We start from the raw sequence: 12,273 nt of genomic DNA on the forward strand, positions 1-12,273 counted from the left end.
TGCTTAACCCTTTTGAGTGTTTATTTTTTTAGTAACTCGCTAGTGATCCTAGTGAATTGTTACAACAGTATGTGAACTGGATCAGATTAATAGAAATATATTAAAAACATGTATTTCTAAGGAAACGTGTCTAAATGTGTAAACTGTGTATACTCAAAATTGAATTAAATTGCATTGAATTGAGAAGATCTAACGTGCTCGTGTGAATCGAATCGTTTCTTTACTGATAGTAAAATGCCCTCATAACCACTGAAAAAACAAGAGTGAATAGGTTCTCAATGGTTACAAGGCCCATCATGTGGTTTCTCTAAGCCGAGTGTTGATTTGCTGGTTAAATAATGTTTATCTGTGGGAGTGGGGACCAAAAATCTCATTCCTGCTTCCTTTCTATCGTACCCCGTACTGCCATCTCTGACTGTGAGTAGAGCACTCATGTCTGGAAACCTGCAGATACAACGGCTCTTTAACACCTCCATGATTTAGAGAATACTGAAGTTGAGTTCCTATTCCAGTTTGGGTTCAGGGTTCGTCCTCCCGGTTAGTAAGTCAAGGGCAGAAATCTGCTCTACAGGTTTGGATAAGAACCACAAAGACCTTCATGTTAGAGTTCTGGTTCTCACAGTAAAGACCAATGACTCTATTGCACATGTGTCTACGTCAAGGCCCAGGGGCCGGATCTGGCCCTCCGGCTAATTATATTGTTTTATTTTATTGTTATTAATGACCCGATATTATCTTAGGCTTATTTCTAACTTATATAATTTTAACAAAATATATTTTTATGGAGAGTAAAATATTTAAAGTTATTTAAGGTTTAAGTTGATTTATTCTGGAATAATATTCCTGCCTTTTTATTATTTATATTTATGTAAAAAAGTTGCGGTTTTGAAGTTTTAAAAATTTGCATTTTGCTTGCTTTTTGGACTATTTTGACATCTACTAAGATTTTTTAGGCTATTTTGAAGATTAGTTAATATGTTAGCTACATGCTAACTGTTTTGACTAACCTACAGTCTTTTTCTATTTGTTTTTTAGGCTAATTTGGCATTTAGCTAATATTTTAGCAGGGTATCAGCTTCAACGGTTTCAGCTATCAACTTCAGTGTTTTCAGTTATAAATTTCAGCAACTTCAGCAGCCAAATTCAGCTTACAGCTATGTAGTTTATAATTATGTAAAAAAAAGTTTTTATATAATTATGTTAAAAAGTTAAAATTAGTTAAATGTTTATCCTATGGTGTGTTTTGGATTTTGGCCCCTTGTGAGATTGAGTTTGACACTCCTGCTCTATTGGGTGTGACGTTTCACGGTTTGGTTTCAACGAAATAAAGTCATTTCAGTCGCCAATCTTTTGCGGTATAGACACTGACATGTCGGAACGTGAGATCGTCAGTAAGCAGTTATTGGAAACCCCTCCTGCCAATCAGCAGAAGGGTTGTTGGAAGCCCTCCTAAACGCAGGCAGAACAAAATTTGTCACATTTTCAAACATTCAACACAAGACCAAATACTTTTGTTTGAGGCGTGACAGAAAAGAGGATTACCAGGAACATGTTAAAAAGATATCAGAGCAAGAATGATTAGTAATAGCTTTTTATTACTCTATAGAAATAGGAAAGGGGGGGGGTCACTCAGTCCAGTTCTCATATACAGCCAACGGTAACAGACTCAAGGCTGCCATCTCTTTACACCCTTATGCTGTTTTAGCTCCTCCTCCTCTTTCCCACAGAGCATTCTCTCTGTCTTCATGGAACCTCGTATGAACTGCTCTCAATGTATGCAACAAATATATATAAATGATTCAAGCTTTTCTCACCACGATTTTAGTTTTTTTCCTACAAGAGTGAATCATTTTCTGCAGTCCTTCTGTTGTGTTTTAAAATCTGCCATTCAAATGAAGAGAATTTCAGACTTGTAAGATCTAGCAGAATAAAACACGGACCTGAGGCTGTAGAGCATGAAATGACTTTTCATGTTTCCTATCAAAACAGTTTTACAGCTGCAGGAAAAAAAAGTACACCAGACCAGATCCTATCAAAAATGTCATGTTTGGATTAACATGGAACTCTCTGAAGGTCCATTCTTGAACGCGCTTTCAGCACATTGCTTTTACACTGGTCTGTTGTCATTCTGCTCCAGGCTTATCGTTTCACAGCTCTATTCCAATATATGAAAGACTTGGTGTCATAGAATTCCAGACGGACACAAAGTGCAATTATTAATTTTCATGCCTGATCAATTTTAAACGGTTGGTACTTCCGTGTTCTGAAAAGAACGCCACCTATAGGTCACTACCAAATCCGTTCAACTGGGTTAGCTTTCAGAGTGCATTCAAAGGTCGTGTGTTTTATACGTAGAGCCCAAAAACAGACATAAAAACATACGTAGCGACCTATGATCGAGAGAGTTTGAACGCAGAAGCCAGGAACGCATACATACATGGACTTTACATTGTTAGCGGTCACTCAAACGTCCGGTGTGAGCATAGCATCACATGTAGACCAGTCTTTTCTATTAGCTACAGTGACAAACACAGCTTACATAAATGCAAACGCCACAACACAACAACAAAAGTGGAATCACAACAACAAAAGAGGAAGCATGATGACAAAAACAGAAGAATAACAACAATGCCGGAGGAACAACGACAAAAGCGGAAGCATTACAACAAAAACGAAAGCAGGATGACAAAAGCGGGAGCAGGACAACACAACAGCACGATGAGAAAAGCAGAAACATGATGACAAAAGTAGAAGAATAACAACAATATCAGAGGAACAATGACAAAAGCGGAGGGACAACGACAAAAACGGAAGCATGACGACAAAAGCGGAAGCTGGACGACAAAAAAGCGCGATGAGAAAAGCAGAGGCACAACGACAAAGTGGAAGCATGACGAGAAAAAAACATGATGAGAAAAAGTGGAAGCATGACAACAAAACTGGAAGCATGCCGACAAAATTTGAAGCATGACAACAAAACTGGAAGCATGCCGACAAAAGTGGAAGCATGACAACAAAAAATCCAGATGAGAAAAGCAGAAGCCTGATGACAAAAGTGGAAGCAGGACGACAAAAGCAGAAGCATGATGACAAAAGCAGAGGCACAACAACAAATGTGGAAGCATGATGGCAAAAGTGGAACCAGGACGACAAAAAAATCACAATGAGAAAAGCAGAAGCATGATGACAAAAGCAGAGGCACAACGACAAAAGTGGAAGCAGGACGACAAAAGTAGAAGCATGACGGCAAAAGTGGAACCAGGACGACAAAAGCGGAAGCATGACGGCAAAAGTGGAAGCATGACGACAAAAAAGCACGATGAGAAAAGCAGAAGCATGATGACAAAAGCAGAGGCACAACAACAAAAGTGGAAGCACGATGAAAAAAGCGGAAGCACAACCACAAAAGTTAAAGCAGGAAGACAAAAGTGGAAGCATAAAGACAAAACCAAAAACAGGACGACAAAAGCAAAGGCGCAACAACAAAAGCGGACACAGGACGACAAAAGCAGAATGTTTGGTCCCTATTTTCTTATTGACATTTTAACTTCTGAACCTTAAAACTGAAGAAGGAGATTTCAAATGAGGAAGGAGACAGCTTCTCCATGAATAAAGACGTCTTCCACCTGGTCCAATATGAGGACTGTCCATTCTGAGTTTTAGCCTTTGGAGTGTCTGTGGTGGCCTGAGCCCTGAAGCGCCCCAGAAAGCTCCTCATCGACCATGCAGACTCTCTTGGAGAGGAGTGACGGGAGGCGCAGGCATCAGACACAGAGAGGCCTGCAGGGACAGGCAGCCGTCTCTCAGGAGCACGAGGCGAATGCTAATGACCGCGGCAGCAGCTGCTTTCTGCAGGGACACTTCCTGCTTCCCTCAGGACTTTACACTTCCCTTTCTCCTGATAGATGATCAGCTTGCAGTCGTGATGTGTGGATTCAACGCTCACGTTCTAAATCAGGGTTCTCAAACTCAAGTTACCTTGGGGCCACTGAAGGCAGAGTCTGGCTGAGGCTGGGCAGTATGGGGTCCCATTTGTGCCAAAAATATGTTTTTGCGTCCACTGTCTACATCTTTGGTCCATTATCTATGTCTACTGGACAAGTTTATTGTTCACATCTATGTACGACTAAGCCATATCTTCTGAGTGTCCTGTGAAACGACAGGAGCTAACGACGCTAGCAACTGTTGCTAAGGACTTTTCTGACAAGAAAAGAAGCGTGGACGTAAAGAAGACATTACTTGGTAGACAATGAACTTTTATACTAAGGCGGGGGCCGCAAAGTATCAACTTATCAACTTATGGGCCACCAGTTTGAGACCCCTGGTCTAAAGCGATGCAAAAACAGAAATGGTTGTTTTTTCTCGTATTTTTCAGATTCCTGGTTCATGAAGGATTTCTGCAGAAACCTGGAGGAGCAAAAATCCTGAAACTGCTGCTGTGAGGCAGCGACTTCTGCACTCATCAAGAACATGATAAAACACAAATTAATCAGTCAGTCTTTAAATCAGGGGTGTCAAAATCAATCACACAAGGGACCAAAATCCAAAACACATCTTAGGTCGCGTCCGAACAGGATAAACATTTATTGAACACTCTAAAACAAAATGTTTAAAACTTTAAAACTGCAACTTTTTAACATAATTATTAATAATAAAAAGGCAGGAATATTATTCCAGAATAAATTAACTTAAACCTTAAATAACTTTCAATATTTTACTCTCAATAAAAATATATTTTGTCAAAATAACACAAGTTAGAAATGAGCACAAGATAACATCGGGTCATTAATAAGAATAAAATAAATTGATCTGAAGGGCCGGATATGATTACCCATAGGGCCAGATCCGGCCCCCGGGCCTTGACTTTGACACGTGTGCTTCAAAGTATCCAAACCAGCAAAGACAAACGCTCTTTGTTCAAAAATCTTTCCACAGAAAGGTGTGAAGAGGAGCTTCCTGATTCCAGTCTGTTGAGCTCTAACCATCAGCTGCGTCTCCTGCCGCCCTCACATCTGCTTACCTTGAAACCCCCCTGCTGACAGGTACAGCCAGGTGAGAGCTGGGATGAAGAGCAGGGCCAGAAAGGCTGCCAGGAACTTCCTGCGTCCGCGACACATTCCCAGCATCCTCGGCTGCTAGCTGGAGGTCAGCGGACAGCTATGTTGGCAGCAGCTGCACAGCGGGCAGATTCATGGCTCTGTGGGGGTGGAGGGGGGAGAAGGTTACAGTTTTTCTCCAAAGACTAAAGCAGAGACTTGCATTATTACAAAATAGGTGAAGTTGATAGTGGAATTCACTGAAGTTAACAGCTGAAAACGTTGAAGCTGATAGCCAGCTAAAATATTAGCTTAATGCCAAATTAGGCTAAAAAAATAAAAGAAAAACTTGGTTAGCCAAAACAGCTAGCATGTAGCTGAAAAAATAGCTAAACTTCAAAATAGCCTAAAAAACTGAAAGAAGCCTAAATAAGCCATAATAGCTAGTGTGTAAGTATTAGACTAACTTCAAAACAGCATAAAAAACGTTTAAAAAGCCTAAATTAGCCAAAATAGCTAGCATGTAAATATTAGCCTGACTCTAAAAAAGCCTAAAAAATAAAAAAAGCCTAAATTAGCCAAAACAGCACCATCGTTTCATTAATCCTACCATCCCTCCTTCCCTCATCCCTCTATCCATCCCTCATCCATTCATCCATCCATCCATCCACAATTTTATCCATCCCTCCATCATTCCATCTATTCATCCATCCATTGTGTCATTCATTCATTCATCCATCCCTCCATCCATCCCTCCCTATATCCATTTATCGTTTAATTCATCCATCTATCCCTACCTACCTCTGTCCATCCATCTATCCCTCTGTCCATCCATCCATCCATGATTTCATCCATCAATCCTTCCCTCCATTCATCGTTTCATTAATCCTACCATCCCTCCTTCCCTTATCCCTCTATCCATCCCTCATCCATTCATCCATCCATCCACAATTTTATCCATCCCTCCATCATTCCATCTATTCATCCATCCATTGTGTCATCCATCCCTCCATCCATCCCTCCATCCATCCCTCCCTCCCTATATCCATTTATCGTTTAATTCATCCATCTATCCCTACCTACCTCTGTCCATCCATCTATCCCTCTGTCCATCCATCCATCCATGATTTCATCCATCAATCCTTCCCTCCATTCATTGTTTCATTCATCCATCCATCCATCCATCCATCCACCCAGCCATCATTCCATCCCTCCCTCCATCCATCCCTCCATCGTTTCGTCCATCTCTCCATCCATTTATCCATCCATCCCTCCTTCCCTCATCTATCCATCGTCTCATCCTTCGATCAATCCATCCGTCCCTTCCTTCCTCCATTCCTCTATCCATCCATCGTTTCATCCATCCATCCATCCATCCATCATTTTATCCATTTATCCATCGTTTCATCCCTCCTTCCCTCCATCCATCCATGAAGGCAGGCTCAGCACTCTCCAGACTGAGATGTTGTGATGGACGTCTCCAGCAGCAGCATCCGTCTTCAGCTGCAGGCGACATGCTATCTTCACATCTCCTCTTCATCAGTGACACGTTTAAAGGTCAGACAGTCACATCAGTGTTCTGCTCCTCTGGTGTCAAATACATTCAAACTGTAGTAAAAATGTTCCCGCTAAAGTCTTTGTCTGCAGGAAATCTAATGTTCTCCATGGGTCCTTTAAAAAGAAGATGCTCCCAGAGCAGCAGCAGCAGCAGCAGCAGCAGCAGCAGCAACAGCAGCAGCAGCTCTCACAGGACCAACCAACACAAAACTATTTCTAATCTGTAGATCCGAGACGAGACAAACAATGAGACCAGCCTGTTTGCATTTCCATGTGCCGTTTAGCTTTCCTGTAAATGCCAGCAAATCTCCCCACACCCAGACGTCTGACAACTAATGCTATTAAAGCTGAGGAAGCCTCTAAGAGCTGAGAGGTTCATCCTACCCTCCACAGCTGCTCATGTAAATGTGAAATTAGCTGATGGTTCAGCTGGGTTTAATCTCCAACGCTGTGAGCTAAACGCTAAATGATGTGAGGGAACATTCCATGCAGAACCCCCTCACAACACTGGTCCACCGGGCCTCTTCCAGCAGGACACCACTGAAACATCTCGTCTAAGAAACGTCAGGACACATGACCAGATGTCCAAACCCATAGCATCCTTTTCAAAACACAGAAGTGCTAAGAGTGGGACCTGGTTGCAGAAAAGATGGCGGCTTAAAATTATTGGAAATTCATACACCCCAGATCCGGCCCTCAGGGTAATTCTATCAGGCCCTCCAGATCATTTTATTTTATTGCTATTAATGGCCCGATGTTATCTTGGGTCTTTTTTTTTAACTTGTCTAATTTTGACTAAATATATTTTTATGGATAGTGAAATATTGAAAGTTATTTAAGGTTTAAGTTGATTTATTCTGAAATATTATTCCTGCCTTTTTATTATTCAGAATTATGATAAAAAGTTACGGTTTTAAGGTTGTAAAAATTGTCATTCTGCTAGCTTTTTGGACTACTTTGGCATTTACTAAGACTTTTTAGGCTATTTTGGAGTTAAGCTAATATTTCAGCTCATGCTAGCTATTTGGCAAATAAGGCTTTTTTCCCAATGTTTTTAATATTTCTAAGTTCAGCTATTTTTTCCAGCTACATGCTAGCTGTTTTGGCTAACCTAGTTTATTTTGTTTTTGTTTTTTAATTTGCCATTTTGCTAATATTTTAGCTGGCTATTAGCTTCAAAATTTTTAGCTATCAATTTCAGCATCTTCATCTATCAGCACTAGCATCTTCATCAGCCAAATTCACCATACAGTATTAACACTAGCATTATTGCAGGTAATCCCATGTATGTAGTTCATTATCATGTTAAAAAGTTACGGTTTTAAAGTTTTAAAAATGTTGTTTTAGCGTGTTCACTACATGTTTATCCTGTTTATCCTAAGGTGGGTTTTGGATTTTTGCCCCTCGTGCGATTGAGTTTGACACATCTGCTCTGAAGCTTCACTTATGTAACACCCCTGTATAAAAATGTCTCAGAGTAAAACCACAATATTAACCAAACTGCAACCAATAACTTCTACAACATTCAAATCAGGCAACTAACGTTCAATCTTAGTTTTAAAAAGGCAGAATAATGTTGGATAACTTGACAGTTTTGATGTTCATAAGACGATGAGACTCTGGCGTTTGGTCAGATGAGGTTTTTTCCGAACATTCAGAGTCATGGTGCACGCCTCAGTGAGCGGAGCAGCAGAAGGCGCACCATCATTCTGAGGGCTCATCTGCCTAATCCTCTTTGGCCCCCCAGGAAACAAATACAAAAATCTGCCAATCCAGTTCCACCTCCTGATAATCCGGCCCCCTCAGCAACCTGTAGTGAAACAATGAGCACTACAGCCAGAAGCAACCACAGAGCAGCAGAGGGGTCGCGACCCGTCTATCAGTCCAACACAAATCCAACTTTATCATGAAGCCAATATCCTCAGGTCTCTGATAGAAAACGATGACAACAACAAAGACAAAAAACCTGAAATATAGCCTTATTTTGTAGAGCTACGATCATAGGTCCAGGGGCCGGATCATTTTGTTTTATTGTAATTAATGGCCCGATGGTATCTTGTGCTCATTTCTAACTTTTAGAATCCTGACTAAATATATTTTTAAGGAGAGTAAAATAATAAAATGTATTAAATTTTTTCATTGATTATTTCTGGAAAAACATTCCTGCCTTTTTATTATTCATAATTATGTTAAAAAGTTTCAAGCTTCATCCTTCAAATGTTGATATTAGTGCTGCCACAAACGATTATTTTAACAGTCGACTAAACATTGATTATTTTTTTCAGATTATTCGAATAATCGGGTCATGGGCAAACTGGATATAAAACAGACATCTTAACTTTAAACTAACTTTAAACTAGGCAGCTGAAGATGCTGAAATTGATAGCTGAAATCATTGAGGCTAGTAGCTAAAATCACTAAAGCTAACAGCTGAAAACCCTGAAGCTTATAGCTGAATCTCTGAAGCTAATAGCTGAGATCGCTGAACTTATTAGCTGAAAACACTGAAGCTAATAGCCGAAATTCTGAAGCTGAAATCACTGAAGCTAATAGTTGAAAACTCTAAAGCTGATAGCTGAAAACGCTGAAGCTAATAGCTGAAATCACTAAAGCTAATAGCTGAAAACGATGAAACTTATAGCTGAAAACTCTGAAGCCGATAGCTGAAATCGCTGAAGCTAATGACAGAAATCTCTGAAGTTAATAGCTGAGATCGTTAAAGCTAATAGCTGAAATCGCTGAAGCTAATAGCTGAAATCGTTAAAGCTAATAGCTGAAATCACTTAAGCTAATAGCTGAAATCGTTAAAGCTAATAGCTGAAATCACTTAAGCTAATAGCTGAAATCGCTGAAGCTAATAGTTGAAAAGGCTGAAGATGATAGCTGAAAATGCTGAAGCTGATAGCCAGCTAAAATATTAGTTAAATGCGAAATTAGAAAAAAAACCTAAGTCGGCCAAAACAGCTAACATGTAGCTGAAATTTTAGCAAAACTCCAAAATAACCTGAAAAAACGTAATAAATGACAAAATAGTCCAAAAAGCTAGAGGAATGTCGTCATAACTTTCAACTTTACTACACTCTAACTCCATATTATATAAAGTAATCGACTCTCAAATTAGTTGTCGACTACTTTAAAAGTTGATTAGTCGACTAATTGTGGCAGCTCTAGTTGATATTCCAACTGTCTGAAGGAGGCAGCTTTCTCAAAACAAAAACCACGTTGCTCCTAAAGACCCAGAGTCCAGAGTCTTCTCCTTTGAGCCTTCTCTTCATGGGCCTCAGAGATGAATCATACCTTCTAACCCTCTCCACTACATCCTCCTAAATCACTCCCTCCACCCTCATGTCATCCTGCTCTCCATCCATGAACCTCCTCTTTGGTCCAACCTCAGCATCCTTTCACCGTCATCCTCACTGTTCCTCCTCTAAACGTGTCCACAGGAAAGTATTAGTACTGTGTATTAATACTATTAGAACAGTGACAGCTTAAATCAGATTAACTCTTAAATTTATGGAGCCAACACTAAACTACAGACCTGTAAGGAACTAAACACAACTATTGTAATGAAGCAGGAGAAATAGAACGTTTGTTTACAGTCTGCACGTGACAACGACCCACTGTAACGAGACAGAGAAAAGTAACTAAAGCAAATGTCCCCAGAAAGTGTGGAGCAGTAACGGTTCTGTTTTTAAAAAGTTACTTCAGTAATTGTAACGCGTTACTCCCCGCTGACCGCTACAGCGGGGGTCGCCGCGTGCAACAATGTGTCACGCGCTGCTCGGATGAGAAACCCGCACCGACACGCGCACGCTGACACCTGGCACGAACGGTTTCAAGCAGCGGCGAGCACGCGCCTGGACCGCTGCAGACACAAGCGCGCGCGCGTGTGTGTGTGAGCTTACGGCGGCCTGCTGGACAAACGCACGCGGGTCCCTGACGTCGCAGCGGGCTGAGTATTCTCCGCGAGCGCGCGGGGCTTCGGCGGGCTCAGACACACCTCAGGCCGCGCGCGGCTCGCGCCGCCGATGGTGTCGTCGGTCGGAACAGCCGCGCGGCTCGGGGTCTCCTCGGTCTTTCGGCTGCTCGTCCTCCGCGGTACCGGCTGGACCGGGGATCTGGGGCTGAACTCCAGCCAAAGAAGCGGCTGTCCGGATCACCGTGGCCGGAGTGACCCGGGGGGGTAACCGAACCCTCGGTAAAGAGTGTTTTCGAGCCTCCGCCGCCGGCCGGATCCAGCCTGTGTCTCGCAGCCTTCACAACAGCTCCCTTTCCCCGACTAACGGGCTGCAGCCAATCCCGGAGCCGGAGCAGACCGGCGGGAAGGAGCAAACGGAGCGGATCAGCGGACCGGAGCTCAGGGCCGTCCACGCTCACTCTGCGGTCCAACCACCCCGGCCCCCAGAGCCCCACCTCTCTGTCCAACATGTTCTCCTAGAAGACAGGTGTCAAACTCAAACACACAGGGGCCAAAATCCAAAACATTCCTTATATCGTGGGCCGAAAAGAATAAACATTTATTGACTACACTAAAACTAAAATATAAAAACTTTAAACCATAACTTTTTAAACATTTATTATACCATAACTTTTAACACAGTGTGAATGCTGTAAGCTGAAATCACTGAAGCTGATGGCAAGCTAAAATATTAGCTAAATGCCAAATTAGCCTAAAAAACCTAAAAAAGCCTAAATTAGCCAAAACAGCTAGCATGTTGCTGAAATATTAGTCAGACTCCAAAAGTGCCTAAAAAATCTTAGGAAATACCGAAATAGTCCAAAAATCTATCAGAATGCCAATTTTTTAAAAGGTAGCTTTTTATCATAATTATGATTTATAAAAATACAGGAATATTATTCCAGAATAAGTCAACTTAAACCTTAAATAACTTTCAATATTTTACTTTCCATAAACATATATATATATACTTGTTCTTATTTCAACAAGTTTTAAGAACAAGATAACATCATTAATGACAATAAAATAAAATGATCTGGAGGGACAGATAGAATTAACTGGAGGGACGGATTCGGCCCTGGGGCCTTGACTTTGACATGTGTCCTAGAAACAAAAAATCTCCATGAAATGTTTCTAGAAAAACTCCTTTATCAGGAAAGTTTCAGAATCCACTTAACCCTGTTGAGTGTTTTCTAGCGTATATTTATTTTATTTTTTGTTTAATATTTGAAGAAAATACTGAGGTTTTCTGATGGGTTGATTTCTTAACAGATGTGAGTGGGTCAAAGAATTACAAATGTCACTGAAGATGTTGATGACTGACTGAGGTCATGGAAATTCAAGAAGCTCGGGCAAACATTTAGACTTGTGGGCCACAGAAGGTTCTAAAATTTGACAAAAGGGAGGGGGCAGGAGCAGATGCTTCGAGTGTTTTGGTAAATCCCCCAATAAGAGAAGGAAATAACAAAGAATCTGGATGAAAACATGTTTTCATTTTGATTTAAAATTATTATATATACTCTAAAAGACAATATTTGGGGTTTTTATTTCAAAATGCGCGGCTTTTGCTCTCATTTCAATGCCACTTGCACGATTGATGTCCTGCAGAAAAAAATTCAAGCTGCTGCATTTTGATGTAATGATCGGAAAAATGACTTTTCGGCTCAAAAACACACAGGAAACGGAAAAACCACAACAGCTCATGAATACAGAATAATTGTC

At 41.0% G+C, this 12,273-nt stretch overlaps 1 protein-coding gene across 2 annotated transcripts in view; it reads right to left on the minus strand.

Moving 5' to 3' along the window:
* The window catches only part of large1 (LARGE xylosyl- and glucuronyltransferase 1), a 26,092-nt gene extending 15,227 nt beyond the window's left edge, over positions 1-10,865 (minus strand). Inside the window, exons 1-2 of one of the 2 annotated variants that reach the window (XM_024263303.2) lie at positions 10,594-10,865; positions 5,021-5,197 (exon numbers count right to left, since the gene is read on the minus strand). In XM_024263303.2, coding sequence (XP_024119071.1) covers positions 5,021-5,126 — 106 coding nt within the window. In that variant the 5' untranslated portion in view covers positions 5,127-5,197; positions 10,594-10,865. Of the gene's footprint in view, positions 1-5,020; positions 5,198-10,498 lie in introns of both variants that reach the window. The other variant, XM_024263304.2, reaches the window with a different exon arrangement.
* Between the last annotated feature and the right edge of the window lie 1,408 nt (positions 10,866-12,273).

This window comes from Oryzias melastigma, unplaced genomic scaffold (genome assembly GCF_002922805.2).
Source record: "Oryzias melastigma strain HK-1 unplaced genomic scaffold, ASM292280v2 sc00308, whole genome shotgun sequence".
NCBI classification, from domain to species: domain Eukaryota; kingdom Metazoa; phylum Chordata; class Actinopteri; order Beloniformes; family Adrianichthyidae; genus Oryzias; species Oryzias melastigma.